We start from the raw sequence: 15,989 nt of genomic DNA, 5'->3' as shown, positions 1-15,989 counted from the left end.
ATGAGCTCAGAAATCGCTCCTGGTTGGGGGACCATATGTGACGCAGGGGGATTGAACTGCAGTTTGTCCTACGTTAGTGTGTGCAAGGCAAATGCCCTACCACTTGTGCCACTGCTCCTGCCCTGGACCTAAATTTTCTAATGATTAAGACAACTCAAGAACTCAGTATTCTGCAAATAAGAAGCCAAAAACTTTACCCCCAATCTGCAGTCTCTATGGCATTGCCTTTCAATAGATTTGCTGTACAACATGACAGCATGACCACATGTGGCTGTTGAGCAATAGAAGAATGAATTATTTTAATAAAATATCATTTTCATTAAAAGACAGAAAGATAGCGCAAAATGTTAAGTACAGACCTTGCTTGTAGGGAGTTTGAGCCTAATCCCCAGTACCTTGAACACATCCAGGAATGACCCCCAAGCATAGAGCTAGGAGCAGCCTAGTTGATCATAACCAGGTATGGCCCAAATTTCCCCTGCGATTTTTCTTGGGGGGGGGGGTCACACCCGGCAGCACTCAGGGGTTGCTCCTGGCTCTATGCTCAGAAATCGCTCCTGGCAGGCTCGGGGACCTTATGGGATGCCGGGATTTGAACCACCGTCCTTCTGCAATGCAAAGCAAACGCCTTACCTCCTTGCTATCTCTCCAGCCTCAATCCCCTGCAATTTTTAAATTAAAATTTAACTAAATAGGGGCTGGAGAGATAGCATGGAGGCAGGGCATGTGCCTTTCATGCAGAAGGACGGTGGTTCAAATTCTGGCATCCCATATGGTCCTCCGAGCCTGCTAGGAGCAATTTCTGGGTGTAAAGCCAGAAGGAACCCCTGAGCACTGCCGGGTGTGACCCAAAAACCAAAAAAAAATTTTTTGACTAAATAAATTAAACAATTAATTTAAATTTAAAGAATCACATGTGGAGTTGAAAAATAATAGAAGGGCTGATAAAAAATAATAATACAAGATTTGGGTGCTGAAAGGAGTAAAGTAACATACATGGCATTATTTCCTTAACAATAATACAGGGGCTGGAGCAATAGCGCTGCAGTAGGGCATTTGCCTTGCACGTGACTGACCCAGGACGGACCTGTGCTCAATCCCCGGTGTCCCATATGGCTCCCAAGCCAGGAACAATTTCTGAGCGTCACTGGGTGTGGCCCAAAAAAAAAATAATGCAAATAATGTTAGAGAGAGAGAGAGGGAGGGAGAGAGAGGGAGGGAGGGGGAGAGAGGGAGAGAGAGAGAGAGAGAGAGAGAGAGAGAGAGAGAGAGAGAGAGAGAGAGAGAGAGAGAGAGATTACTTCTGACAGGCTCAGGGGACCACATGGGATGCTAGAGATCAAGCCCAGGTCAGTTGCAACAGTGCTATGGCAGTGGTCCCTATTTTCTTTTCTTTTTTTTGGGGGGGGGTTTGGTTTTGGGGCCATACCCAGTGATGCTCAGGGGTTACTCCTGGTTAAGCGCTCAGAAATCGTTCCTGGCTTGGGGGACTATATGGGATGCCAGGGATCGGATCGAGGTCAGTCCTTGGCTAGCGCACGCAAGGCAGATGTCTTACTGCTTGCGCCACTACTCCAGCCCCAGGTCCCTATTTTTACCTTCTAGTCCCCCCACTTTTCCCTCAGTGATTACAGGAGAAGCCCCCAGGGGTAGCAACAGGAGAAGCCCCCAGGGGTAGCAATTCATTTCTGACCTCTTTTACTTCCAAAGCAAAGACACAGGGAATTGAGAAAACTTGTTTGTTTACTTTTTCTTTTCTTTTTTTTTCTTTTTTTTTTTGTTTGTTTGTTTTGGGCCACACCCGTTTGATGCTCAGGGTTTACTCCTGGTTATGCGCTCAGAATTGCCCCTGGCTTGGAGGGACCATATGGGACGCTGGGGGATCGAACCTAGCGCTTGCAAGGCAGACAGCTTACCTCTAGCGCCACCTTCCCAGCCCTGTGTTTTCTGCCATCTCCTCTGTCCTGCCTGCTACCACTTCCTGTGATCACCTGGCCTACGTTTTCAGATGCTGCAACCATGGATGAATGCATGATGCATGGTCAGTGATAGAGGAGGAATGTGCAATTGTACGTACCCGAGCACATCTCTCCCTTGTAGCGGACACAGGAGAAGTCATCACATTCGCAGTACTTGCCAGTGATCTTGCCAAAGTCACTGCTGTGGCAGACGCATTGGCCACAGAGGCATTCACCACGCTGGCTGCAGACAGGTTGCCCCTCTCGGGGGCTGCACTCATCCTGCTGGGAAGGATGATAATCCTCCTCGGAGCACTCACACTGGGATCCCAGCCAGCCAGGCCCACAGAGGCACACCCCACATTCAAAGGTTCCGTTGCCATTGTTGCAGCGGTTACTGGAAGGCTCTGCCCAGGCCTGGCAGGCACAGTCACAGTCAAAGGTGACCTGCACGGTGAGACTGTCCTTGAATCCCACAGGCTTGATGGTGAAGGACTTTTCCTTCTCCTGGGGGCAGCCGCGCACCTTGGCCTCAATGCTGAAACTCACCTGCACAAGAAGCAAAATAATATTCAGATGCAAGTGGACCCACTTCTGCTCTGGTCCTGCAGGGAAACTGTTCCCTGCTCTGCCCAACAGGACCCATATTAGGAGTAGGGAATGTTGTGTATGTAAATATTTTAGGGGATTATTATGTTACTGACCCTAACCTGATCGGTGATTGTGCCCTACCCTAGGGTGTGACCTGCCATTCTGCCCCCACCCTAGGGTGGTACCTGATTCTGCTCCCACCATTGGGTGGTACCTGATTCTGGGGGATAAAAACAACGGTCTGTGGAAGGCAAGAGGCTTTTGGCAGGAACTGATGCTGAGGCTCTAGACTTCAGTCTTGTCCACCGAATAAAGCTAATATTTCCACAAGCCTGACTGTCTGCGAGCTGTTTACCTGCCATTTCACCTCAGAACCAGATAGACAGGGTGGCAGACGCGTGCTTCGAGCTGAAGGGGAAAGACCTCATCCTCCATCCCTCCATCAGTCAACCTCTTCAGGGGCTAACTTGCAACAGGGAAGAGTCTCCTATAATCTGGGATTCCTCAGCCTTCCCACTCCCAAGGTTTGCAAAGCAAAAACAAGAACCTGTAGAGAGGTATGCACTGGGCAGGGTGCAGACTGTCTTACAGCTTGCATTTCTTCCATGCACACATGAAATAAAGCAGCTCAAAAAAAAAAACAGAATAGAACATGTGATGTTGTGACACACTGACCTACTAAGCGAGCCTGGGCTAATTGTGAAATCTCACAAGAAGCTCAAGGCACCTTCTCAGCACACAGTAGCCGACCGCAGGCTCAGAAGCTCTGGCCATTTCCACATAATGGCTCAGCGCTTGGGAAATCAAATATATTTCAGACCAATATTTCTTACAGAGAGTGTATACATGTGCCTAGAATTTAGATGAATGAACAGAAGGTTGGAGATAGAGATACACAAAATGAAAAAAGAATGGTGATACAAATGATGATGTGTGTAAGTATGGACAAAAGGCAGTACAGAAAGAGACAACATCTCTTACCTCTCCCCCATTTCACCAGACTTGTAGGCAAAAGCAGAAGAGACCCAAACACTGAGGAAGGAATGCAGAAGAGGGACAGAGGGACAATATGAACACTCACAGCCTGAAGTCCCATGAGGGAAGATACTGGGTCTGTTTCACTGACTGAACTTGCAGCCACCAGAAAATGGTAGGTGCAGAGTTTGTGCTCAATAAATAGGCAGAGCTGATATGCTGCCTTATATTATGAAAAAAAAACCCACAAAAATCATTACCTTGAGAGAGATTGAAGACTGCTTCAATCTCTAAGGGAAGGGACAAAAGGGACAAAACAATCTTAGAAACATAGAAGAGACCAAAATGGTTTGTGAAGATCCCAATCGTGAAGGTCACTTAACAGAAGATTTAGCCAACAGATGCCTTAGTGAGAGAGGCCAGCAGGTCCCTAACATCTAACTTATTCAGGAAGAAAACACAGGGAAGGGAGAGTGTGTCCAAAGACTAGGGGAATATCAGCCAGAGGCTAAGTTGAGTCCAATCCCCTCCCCAGCCCAACTCACTGTGTCTCCAATCTTGAGTCCCACACAAGACTTGAGGCCAGGAATGACCTCGTTGTTGAGGCAGGTGGCGTTGAAGGACAGAGACAACTCCTCGGGGAGATCACGCACTTCCAGTTCCACTTTAGAGCGGATTTTCTGAGCAGAAAGAGCAGAAGGAAAAGAAGTGAGTCAAGAGACACCAGGGGGGCCAGAGCAATAGTACAGTAGTAGGGCATTTGCTTTGCAAGCGGCTGTCCTAGGATGGACCTCAGTTCGATCCCCAGCATCCCATATGGTCCCCCTGGGCCAGAGATATGGCACAGTGGTAGGGCTTTTGCCTTAGATGCAGAAGGATGGTGGTCAAATCCCGTCATTCCATATGGTCCCCTGAGCCTGCCAGGAGCAATTTCTGAGCATAGAGCCATGAGTGACCCCTGAGTGCTGCTGGATGTGACCAAAAAACCAAAACAAAATAAAACTAAACTAAACTAAAAAAAAAAAAAACATATGGTTCCCCAAAGCAAGCACAATTTCTGAGCACATAGCCAGGAGTAACCCCTGAGTGTCATTGGGTGTGGCCAAAAAACAAAAACTAAAACAAAATAAAACAAGAGACACCAGGATGCCCTGGACTCCTCCTACTTGTTCCAAACACTGAAGTTTACCTGAGAACCACCAGAGTGTGCAGAGGACTCAAGAAAGCACTAGGGCTGGTCACCGTGGCAAGGGCACCTCCCAACCCCCTTCAGCAATCCCACCTTCCTGTGAGTCAGCTCCCTTCACACCACTGCAGTGATGGAGCCCAGCTCTCCTTTATTCTTGCCCTGTCAAAACTTTTGGGCCTTCCTTATCCACAGGCCCATCTTCTTGTTCTCTACCCATCTCCACCTCCACCTCATCTGGGTGCTTCTTTTCTTCCTGACAGTCCCTGGCATCTTTATGCATCATTTCTTTTTTTGTTTGTTTGTTTTTGGTTTTTGGGTCACACCTGGCAGCACTCAGGGGTTACTCCTGGCTCTGTGCTCAGAAATCACTCCTAGCAGGCTCAGAGGTACAGTATGGGATGCCGGGATCGAAGCCGGGTCTATCCCGGGTGGGTCACATGCATGGTGGTGCTATCACTCTGGCCCCCTGAATCATTTCTTCGCATTCCTGAAGTTTGCCCATGGCGTGGCATCTGGAAGAACAGGAGGAAGTTAATGAAGACTGCTTGATGGACCAGCTGCTGGGATTCTCAAGTCTGAGCCCGCCTGGGTAATGCCAAGCAAGGCAAACCCTTAGAATGCCCATTCCCAATGTGACACCTACCCCATAGGCATCAACGATGAGCTGAAGGACATTGCTAGAATCAGCAGACAGGACTCCCACGGTGGTCCCTGGGATAAGTTCACTGTAGTTCTAGAAGACAGAGATGGCCAGGACTGAGCGATTGAAGGAGCAGTAGTAGAGGGGAGTCTCTAAAAGCCCTCCTCTACCCCTCCAAACTAGAGGGAGCCTCAGAGATTGCACGAAGGGTGGAATATTTGACTTGGTACTGCCAGAAGATAAAATAGTGGCTTTCAGTCGTGAGCAAAATTATGGAGAAGTCTCCCCTGATTGGATTACTCCCCTCTACTACTGCACCAACATCCCAGTGCTAACAGAGGTAGAGGAGAGAAGCAGAGAAAAGAATCATTGGCCCTTGGGATCAGACTAAAGAGGCCCTTCCGAGTTGGGGGCCACAGCCAATCACAGTGCTGTTCTCCCCAGACAGGTCCACCAATCACCGCCCACTCCCAAGCCAGGGGAAACCCAGAAGACAGTCACCTGGTACAGACTGACCACATTTTCAGTCACTGCAAAGATCAAGTTGATGTTTTTCTGAGAGAGTTTCTCTGTCATTAGTCCCAGAGAAGGATAATCCTGGCAAGAGGAAGGACGTGGAGGTTTTAGTAAAAATGTCCCACATGCATCCCTGAAAATGAAGCCTTAAGCAGAGCATTGGTCATTAGGGCTATGGCCCAAACAATGGAGTTCTTTTTACCCTTTGTTCAATATAAGGGCTAGAAGGGTAAGTAGCAGCATAAAACCAGCTATAAATCCCAAGGAGAAATGAGAATACTGGCATCAACATTAGGCACCTTTCTCCTGACTCTAATCTGATGCATTCACACCACAAAGCAGCTCCCATGGCCAAGTTCTGGATGGGCCTGGCCATTTTGAAGCATCTTCCTATTCTGGAACCTTTAGAAATACATTGGCTGGGTGTCTCAACCTTTCTATCTGGTTATCATTCACCTCTTTCCTTCTACTTACCACTAACCAGGCCTACTCATTCTCCCCTATAGTATGTTGGCTCTCCTCCTTCCTTAGGTCCCAGAAAAGCCCCATTTTCTCTTGAGGCTCTCCTTGACCTTCCACCTAATAAGCTTGCCCCCTTCAAACATCTAAAGTCCTTATTGACAATATTACCCATTGACCACTAACCATGCATCTTGTCTTAGTAGTAGACTAGCTCCTTACTCAACTCTGAAACTCTCTAAGGGTAGGCCTTTGCAGTGGCTCTTCATTTTCCTCTGTCCAAATTAGGGTGTTTTGCCTAAACTCATCTGTTATTGCCTGAGTACAGCTATTACCCAGGAACTCAGGTGACACTGGGGATACTGGTGGGTTGGAAATATGTCCTGAGGGAGCCTATATCTTGCAGGGACCTCATAACATCATCCCCTTTGCTTTTACGCGGGGGTCCCTTTCAATAGCCAAAGAGAAATGTAGTGACTCCATGGTCCTTAAAGAGATAAAGAATTCAAGGATCAGGAGCTGAAGCCATAGCACAGCAATTTGCTTTGCTAGCAGCAGACTTAGATTCAATCCCTGGCATGACATATGGTCCCCCTGAGCCTGCCAGGAGTAAATTCTGAGCGCTAAACCAAGAGTAATCCCTGATTACTCCCGGGTGTGGCCTCAAAATCCGCCCTCCCCCAAAAATTCAAAGGTGAGGAGAGGATTCAAAAGGCTACTGCACATGCCTGACAGGCACAAGACCCTGAGTTCAGTCCCTAGACCCTCATTCTTCCTCCCCAGCATTTACCAGGTATGGTCCTGCTGACCTGGAGTTGCTAAGACACATGGCCCAAGTCAGACCATGCTGCCAGTGGCACAACTTGACTAAGATCTGCCAGGAGTGACTCCAGGTCCCTGAGCACTGTTTGTAGAGCCCATAAACAAAGATATAGAGAGGGCTTTCATGGACCATAAATAAGGAAATAAGTCATTTAAATCTTGTGTATGAGCTAGGGAGGGGCTGAGAACACAACAGGTGATAGGGGATACCCAATCCTGGTTGATACCTGGTACCTCATAGTTCCCCAAAAATCATGGGGTGAAAAAAAAGAATCATGGGGTGTAGCCTTGAATCCCTTGATACCACAAGGCCCAAGCAGCACTGTATTTTGGAGTCCCACAGTGAGCTTCCTGGCTTGGCTGACCAAATATCAGTAGGAGTGGCCCTGGGTCCCCTGCACACTGCTTCAGAGCTGCCCATCCCCTGAGAGAAAGAGAGATAGAGAGGGGGGAAGGAGAGAGAGGGAGGGAGAGAGTGAGAGGGAGAGAGAGAGAAGGAGAGAGAGAGAGAGACGTTGAAGAGTTCCTACCTCTTCTAACCAAGCTGCTCAGATTATTAGTATTCCCTTTCTTTCCCTTCCAAGAAGTATTGGAGCCTGGGGACCACACCTTGGTGGTCCTTCCTGCTCTGCAGGCCCAGCCATACAATGCTGCTTCAGTCCAGGGTTACTCAGGGACTTCCAGGGCCACTCTAGCAGTGCTCAGGAGCCACAAGGACCACACCCTGCAGTGGCCAGAGGGCCACAAAGTATCAAGGACAGAATCTAGGGCCTCTAGTTGACAGACACATTGGCTTTCTCCTGGTCTAGTACTGGCTTTCTTGGGTCTGATTTTTTTGTTTTTCTGGATTACAGAAATTCATCCTGTTTTATTGTAAACTTCTTTCTATATAACCTTCCCTGGTCATGCAAAATAGAGATAGATCTCATGTATGGGTTCAATGATCCCTTCATTGTTCTTCAAATTGAATGACACTGAGCTCTTTGGCCAGGATTGACACATGCTGCTCTCTGTGCTCTGGATATCCTCAGCATCCCTCCCTCTGTTTTCTTTCAACAATTAGTGAGCACAAAAACTGAGTACTTTTGAGTGCCAGAGTACAGGAAAAGGTCCATTTCCAGCTGAATGAGCAAATTTTTTTAATTATCTGGTTGTTATGGTGCCATAGATAATGTCAAGGGCAGTGCAGAGGTTTTCACTAACCATAGGCCTCAATACCTCTAACATTCAGAGGCTGGTGCTGGCTATTTCCTGAAGGAATGTCCAGTTGGTCTGTGATGGTCCAGGTTGAACCAGTGTTGCCCGCCACCCAGAGCAAGGATTCCTACTCAGATATTAACATACAAAGATTTCCCTGTCCCATAGGGAATAGGTCCCCTACCTCACCATAGGTAGGGGACTACCGGGGCTCTCACCATGGTAGTGGAGGCAGAGTAATGGTTGTCTCTGCCAATGTGACACAGCCCATCGTTGGGCTGGACAATGCCTGCCAGCCTCCCATCTAGGGCTATGTGAGTCTTGGCATCAGTGGTGAATACCAACAAGTGGGAAGCATCATTTCTCCAGCCAACCTTGTCCTTTAAAGAAAGAAAACAAAGGGCAAGAAAGAGAAACCAACTTGAGTCATGTTGATGTAGAAAACAAATACAAAAGGCCCTCCCTTGATTGAAGGTCTAGACAAGATGCCTTGAAGAAGGACCTTGGTTTCAGGCCTCAAATCTAACTGGAGGATGCCTGCTCTTCTGTAAAAATAGTCTAGTCTCAAAGATACCCTTTTCAATTCCATATCAAATATTTTCAATGATGATCCCATGGTCCATCTAAAAGCCCACCTGCTTCTGAAGAGCTAGACTGGGAGGAGCTAGAAAAGATCTCACTAGGCTATGGTAACCCTTGGTTCACTTCCAGAGGTGGAAAGATGCTCTCCCAGGCCCTACCTGTGACTTTGGCTTCGGCCCTGCCGGAAAATAAATCCAAACAGAGGTCAGAATCAGGAGCAATTCACTGCTTATCCTCCTAAAGCCCTGCCCTGGAGGCTGTTCCCCCCCAAACCCCCAGCTGGCACTCCATGGCCTCCAAACTCACATCACACACGGTCGCCTGCATGATGGCATCAAAGCCACCCTCGGGAGCATCTCTGTTCCTTGACACACTTTGCTTCTTCACCTCCTCATTGAAGCGTGTCACTTGGTCTGTGAGTGTCAGCACATGCTTGTAGCCAAACATGGGCAAGCAGGTGGTCTTCATGCTGAGAAGGGAGGAGAGCATTAAAGCTCTAGCCTGATGGGAGGTTACATGGGGAGTGGGAGGGAAGGAAAAGGACCAGGGCCAGGGACATGAGGGGGGGGGCCCAGGTTCAGTCCCCAACATCTCATGATCCCCTGAACCCTGCTGACTGTGAACTACAAGCACAGAGCCAGGAGCAGCCTTTGAGCATCTCTGGGTGTGGCCCATAAAACCAAAAGAAGGGGATAAACATGATTTTGTTTCAGACTCTTTTGTGTTTTAAAACATGTGAGGGTCTTAGTTGTCACCACCTGCACTTACCTCTTTGCTAATGTAACTCTGACAGTGACAGAGCACAAGTTCATGAGTAACTTAATGTTTCTGAAAGATCAATAAATTAATAGATTGGTGCCAGAGAGGCATGTCTGTGTCCATCTAACAGCGTGTTTATTTACTTGATGGCTGACGTCTTTATGGGGAAATGTGTGATCATATCACATCACTTTGAAAACCAAAAGGTTAACTTACATACAGTTCATCAGACTCAGGAACCATCATTTTAGATTATGAAAGCCCACGGATTTGCAAGAGTCTCTACCAATTAAAAAAAATAAAAATAAGCCCTGGAGCCAGGAAGATAGTGCAAGGGGTAAGGCATAAATAAGCTCAATCCGATTCAGTCTCAGGAACCACATGAACCAATCTCCTGAGTACTGCCAGAAATTGTCCCCTCTCAAATAATAATAATAATAATAATAATAATAACAACAACAAATAATTAAAATAAAAACAAATAATAATAATAACAAAGGATTAAGAAACCCTTTAGTAGTAAGCCAGTGTCAGCAGTTGTCAATACAGAAATATCAAAGGATTTAATAAATATCATTTGTATCCTTTTCTATTTCTTCAAGAGTTAATTCCTTTAATTTTACCCTGTAGAAGTTTCTTTACACTCGAGAGGGGAAGCAACTATGGGATCAATCCTTCTGAAATCATAATTCCTCAATTTATTAGTCTATAATTTCTCTGTTTTTCTCCTTTTCCAATGAGGTGCTCCTACCTATTTTTAATAACCAAGATCGAGAAGTGCATACGATTTTTTCTAAGTCTCTAAACAGTCTGGTTTTCATTGACACAACACTCCACATCAAGAGGTCAGCTCACTTGTCAGTAAGTCAGGAAGACCCAAGTAGGAAAGAGATGACTTGGCCAAGGAGACAGCAGACACAGACACAAGAGAGCTAGAAATAAAATTGAAACTTGGATCTGTTTGAGACAAAGGGTGGAGATGCTGCCCTGGTGTTGAGAGTGGGACTTACTCATAGCAAGGGTTGTGGAGGGCCTCTGGCGGGGAGATGTACATGTAAGGTGACACAGGCTTGTCCACAAAGGCCCCGAAGCCAATCCTCAGGTTACTTGTGAGTTTGCGCATCTGGGAGGCCAACTTGGTCCCCAAATTCTGTATGCTCCCGAGATCATCCTTCATGGAGTAAGACAGGTCCATCAAGTAGTAGATGTCCACGGGGTAATCCTCCACCTGCCGGACTTGGACTGAGAAAATCTTGGAATCATCTGGAAAACAGAAGGTACACTTCTCTATTCGTTCTTTCTTCCTTTTATTTCTTTTTTCTTTTTCTTTCTTTCTTTTCCTTCCTTCCTTCTTTCTTTCTCTTCCTTCCTTCTTTCCTTCCTTCCTTCTTTATTTTATTTTATTTTGGTTTTTGGGTCACACCTGGCAGCACTGTGTGTGTGTGTGTGTGTGTGTGTGTGTGTGTGTGGTGGGGGGGTTAATCCTGGCTCTACGCTCAGAAATGGCTCCTGGCAGGCTTGGGGGACCATATGGGATGCCGGGATTCGAACCACCATCCTTCAGCGTCTAAAGCAAACACCCTACCGCTGCGTTATCTCTCTGCCCCCTTCTTTTCTTTCTTTTCCTTCCTTCCTTCCTTCCTTCCTTCCTTCCTTCCTTCCTTCCTTCCTTCCTTTTCCTTCCTTCCTTTCTTCTTTTCTTTTCTTTCTGTTTTGTTTGTTTTGGGCCAAACCCAACAGTGCTCAGCATTTACTCCTGGCTCTGTGCTCAGTGGTCACTCCTGTGGAGTCTGAAGACCATATGGGGTACCAAGGATTGAGCCCAGTTCAACCATTTGCAAAACAAGTGCTCTACACAGTATACTATCTGGTCGTTGGAGGTTTGTTTTTCTCCTCTTCTCCCTCTCAGACTTAATGAGTGGATTTCTGACACAGTTGGAAACTGTTTGATTAGGTATCTCCCTAATCAAACCCTACTTGAAAGGATTAGTCTCTTCTTCCTCTTTTTACCTCTTAACTCTCCTAATCTTTTATAAAGTCTTGCTGTTATTATTGTTGATATTATTGTTGTTGTTTTTTTGGCTATACCCACTAGAGCTCAGGGCTTACTCCTAGGTCTGTGCTCAGGGACCACTCCTGGCAGGCTGAGGGAATCATATGGGATGCCAGAAATCAAATTCAGGTCAGCCACATGCTAGGCAAAAACACTCTATCTACTGAACTTTCACCTTTTAGTACAGCATGATACTAAAGTAAATAAATGCTTGAAAAAGCTATTTGGCCTAACCCTCCCCTCTATCCCAGTTTTCTCTACTCCCCACTCAATTACATGAAGTAAAGGCATTTCCAAATTGCTTTCTTGAACCTTATCTGTACCTCAACACAAAGCGCTAAGTAGACTTTGGAGGAAAGAAAAAACAAAGTTTTTTCCAAGTACCTACTAGGTTAGAGAAGGGTTTAGGACCTTCCTGAAGTCAAAGAGCTAAAACAGGAAGAGTCAAAATGCAGACCAAAGTCTCAAGTCTCCACCCCTTTTCCACTGTCTTATATTCTGCACACACCTTTCTTTCTTCATCCTTCTCTTCTTCCTGTACCACTGTGAGCTCCTGCCTGCTCAGGCTTCCTTCTCAGAACCCCCACCCTAACTCACACACACACACACACACACACACACACACACACACACACACACACATCATGTATCTGTGTGTCTGGAACCCCTCCCAGGGGCCGCCTCATCCCTACCTGGCCGAAGCCGGAGAGCGATCCTCTGAGGACTGACTTGAGTAATCTGGGAGCTGTCTCCCGAGGCCTTGTCGCTGAGGGGTCTGGCCTCCAGGATTTGGGCCTCACTGACGGGGAACTCGATGAAATCTGAGGAACATCTATCCTTTAGCAGATTCTCCTTCAGGTTACAGCGGGGGGAGCCCGGAGGCAAGGCCTGCAAGACAACCCACGGATCCCTATGACCAGAGTGGAAGCCTCCCAGGGCCTTGGCGCTTAAGGCACTTAAGAGCAAAAACAGCATAAATGAGCTGGGTGGTCTTTCCTGAGACAGTCCTTAGGCCCCTGTACAGCATCTGAAGCATCAGAAAGGCGAGGTGAGAGCTGAGGAGAGAGCTTAAAGGCTGCGAGTGCATGGTTGGCAGCTAGAGCCTTAGCTTCAATCCCAAGCACCACACAACTTCCTCAGCACCACAGCCCTGGTGATCCCCAGCACTGTCGACAAGGCTGCAAAAAAATTTAATTGATTAATAATAAATGTAAGTAACAAAAGCTAGTCAGTTTTATTCGATGCTCTTTAAATAGTATCAGGGGCAGCAGGTAGGGGTGTGTGCCTTGCATGCAGCCAACCCAAGTTCAGTCTTCAGCACCCCATAGGGTTCCCAGACACCATCAAAGAGCAATGCCTGAGTGCAAAGCTGAGTAAGCCATGAGCATTGCCCCAGATGTGACCTAAAAACAAACCAAATAAAGTTTCTGGGTAAAACATTGATGAATGAACTCTACAAGCATGAGAACATCTCAAAATACCAGGTCCCTGATTTAATAGAGTAACCTCCCACTTCCGTTTCCCCTCCTGCCAGGACTAAGGGGGAAAACTACGCACCCATCCAAAAACTTTGGCACTTCACCGTGTGTGTGTGTGTGTGTGTGTGTGTGTGTGTGTGTGTGTGTGTGTGTGTGTGAATCTTGAAAGTGGAACGTGCTGTGCTAGAAAGTGCTAGAAGCCGGAAAGAAGTGCAATGCCAGGTCTGCTTCCAATTAACCATGTGACCTCCGATCTATCCTTTTGCTCCTTTGTGCCACTGTTTGGCCACCCGGCCACAAGGGGATTAGAAAACACTGGTTTGGATCCCCTCCGACTCTGAAATTCAGCACACATAGCTAACCTGGGATGGACACAAGTCCATGGACTACTCTGCCAGGTGGAGGGGGCTGGCTGGAGATACTGGAAACTCCCTCCCTGGACAGATTTCACAATCTCTAGGCTGAAGTCCTCCCCACACACACACACACACTCCCACAACAACCCTCTCTAGAAACTGGATGAATAACCCGTCCCCAAATCCCCAAACAAGTCTCTCATTGTTTATTGAACACTTGGTGCCCATCAGGCAGAGTGATAAGCACTTCCAGGGACTGCCGAAAGTCCTGTGCTCACAGTTCTCATTGGAAAGTAACTCCAGGCGTAGAGGCTGCAGCAGCCTCTTTCGGTAAGAAAACTGAGGCTTAGAGAAGTTAAATCACTTGACCAAAGCAAATGGCAGAAACGAGAGGTATACTTAGAAAAGTTTCCTAAAAAGGGGCTGGAGAGATAGCATGGAGGTAAAGTGTTTGCCTTTCATGCAAGAGGTCATCGGTTCGAATCCCAGCGTCCCATATGGTCCCCTGTGCCTGCCAGGAGCAATTTCTGAGCATGGAGCCAGGAGTAACCCCTGAGCACTGCCGGGTGTGACCCAAAAAACCACAAAAAAAAAAAAAAAAAAAAAAAAAAAAAAAAAAAAAAGAAAAGTTTCCTAAAAAGGTAGCAATGTAAAAAGAACAAGACACAGGCAGCCAGATCCTCTCTCTCCCGGCGCTGAGACTGAAGGAGAGAGGGAAGGAAGAGCCCAGGACAAGAACAAGGCCTGCTGTCTGCATCTTCAGACTGTTTTATTTAGCAAAGAGAGAAATCATTTCAGAGGGAGTTTTCTGACCCTCCATTTTCTAATGTGACAGCACTTATAAGCAGATTTAAAGTGCTAAGAATTCTGACCATCTTTATGTCTTGTTATGAATTTCCTTAGATATATAAACACTAAGAAACAAAACTTTCTCTTTCCCTCCTGCCCTCCCTCCCTTTTCAGGCTAGTGACATCAGAGATCAGGAATACAACAGGCTCCCAGCCAAGCTTTTCCTAAGAGTGTTTTGTCCCCAAAGAGGACTGAGGCAGTGACCTCCACCTACTCGGGCCACATTCCCTTAATAACCCAGGCTGAAAAAGGTAGATGGCTTGGCTCCAGGTTACTCCTAAGAGAAGATAGGAAGGAGGGGAGGGGAGAAATATTAAGTGACAGTTCCCGATGAAACCGGATATTACACAGAAGGGCAAAAATAACTGAGAACCAAGGGAAGATCCCAAGCATGAAGGTAGGAAATTCCAACCCACAATGCTGTGACAGTTGAAATCCCTCCCTTTCCCGGGTGAATGACAGAGGCTCTGACTATTTTTTTTATTAATCCCATCTTGCAGACTGGGAAAGTACAGTGTGAACAATTATCATTATCCTTGTTATATCATAGGATTGATTAGGAAATAAAATAAAACTAAGAATGTGAATTGCTTTCAAAACATAAAATTACAAGAACCGGGCCCGGAGAGATAGCACAGCGGCATTTGCTTTGCAAGCAGCCGACCCAGGACCTAAGGTGGTTGGTTCGAATCCCGGTGTCCCATATGATCCCCCGTGCCTGCCAGGAGCTATTTCTGAGCAGATAGCCAGGAATTACCCCTGAGCACCCCCGGTGTGGCCCAAAAACCAAAAAAAAAAAAAAAAAAAAAAAAAATCACAAGAACCCAAAGCCTATCCTAACACTAATTCTAAACCTGACCGTAAATCTAACCTCTAAATCAAACCCTAATGCTAACCCTCATATTAACCCTCACCTAACCCAAAACATAGTATTTATACCCTATGTTCATACTAACTCTAATCCTTTACATTAACCCTAGCCCTAAAGATAAATCTAACACTAGTCTAAATTAACCCTCATTTTATTTTAACTGGGAGCACTGGAGAAATAAGTTAACAGATTAATGCACCTATTTTGCATTCAGAATGCCTGGATTCAAGCCCTGGCATCACAAGGTCTTCCAAGCACTAAGAGTACTTAAGCATTGAGCTTAAGCCTGAACTTTGAGCTGGAGTAGTCCCTGAGCCCTATGAACAGGGACCTCAAATAATATATATGTATGTATAAGGACCAGAGTAATAGTACAGAGATTAAGATGCTTGCCTTGTATGTACATAGTTTTGTTTCAATCCTCAGCACAACTGGTCCTTGAGCACTGTCAGGATTGACCAGTGATCACAGAGACAGGAGTAACCCCTGAATATCTCTGAGTGTGATCTCCAAATTGAAAAAAAAAAGTGTGTGTATGTGTGTGTGTATATAGATATATATATACTCAATATAAATCATATATACTTAAGAAGGTATAATATATAACATTATATTTTATATCACATATACTTTGAGAAGGTATAAATAAATAAATGCAAATGAAAGTGATTCTCTTCTTGTTCTCAAGAATAC

The 15,989-nt window shown here is 46.3% G+C and overlaps 1 protein-coding gene across 1 annotated transcript in view; it reads right to left on the bottom strand.

The window, feature by feature from the left end:
• The window catches only part of ITGB3 (integrin subunit beta 3), a 60,370-nt gene that overhangs the window by 23,741 nt on the left and 20,640 nt on the right, over nt 1-15,989 (bottom strand). Inside the window, exons 3-10 of the mRNA XM_049781717.1 lie at nt 12,434-12,629; nt 10,699-10,951; nt 9,236-9,398; nt 8,566-8,727; nt 5,855-5,950; nt 5,357-5,446; nt 4,070-4,204; nt 2,078-2,507 (exon numbers count right to left, since the gene is read on the bottom strand). Of these exons, the coding sequence (XP_049637674.1) occupies nt 2,078-2,507; nt 4,070-4,204; nt 5,357-5,446; nt 5,855-5,950; nt 8,566-8,727; nt 9,236-9,398; nt 10,699-10,951; nt 12,434-12,629 (1,525 nt within the window). The remainder of the gene's footprint in view (nt 1-2,077; nt 2,508-4,069; nt 4,205-5,356; nt 5,447-5,854; nt 5,951-8,565; nt 8,728-9,235; nt 9,399-10,698; nt 10,952-12,433; nt 12,630-15,989) is intronic.

This window comes from Suncus etruscus, chromosome 1, assembly GCF_024139225.1.
Source record: "Suncus etruscus isolate mSunEtr1 chromosome 1, mSunEtr1.pri.cur, whole genome shotgun sequence".
In the NCBI taxonomy this organism is placed as follows: domain Eukaryota; kingdom Metazoa; phylum Chordata; class Mammalia; order Eulipotyphla; family Soricidae; genus Suncus; species Suncus etruscus.
Note: the sequence above shows the minus strand (reverse complement) of the source record. Positions and strands in the feature narration are given on the sequence as shown.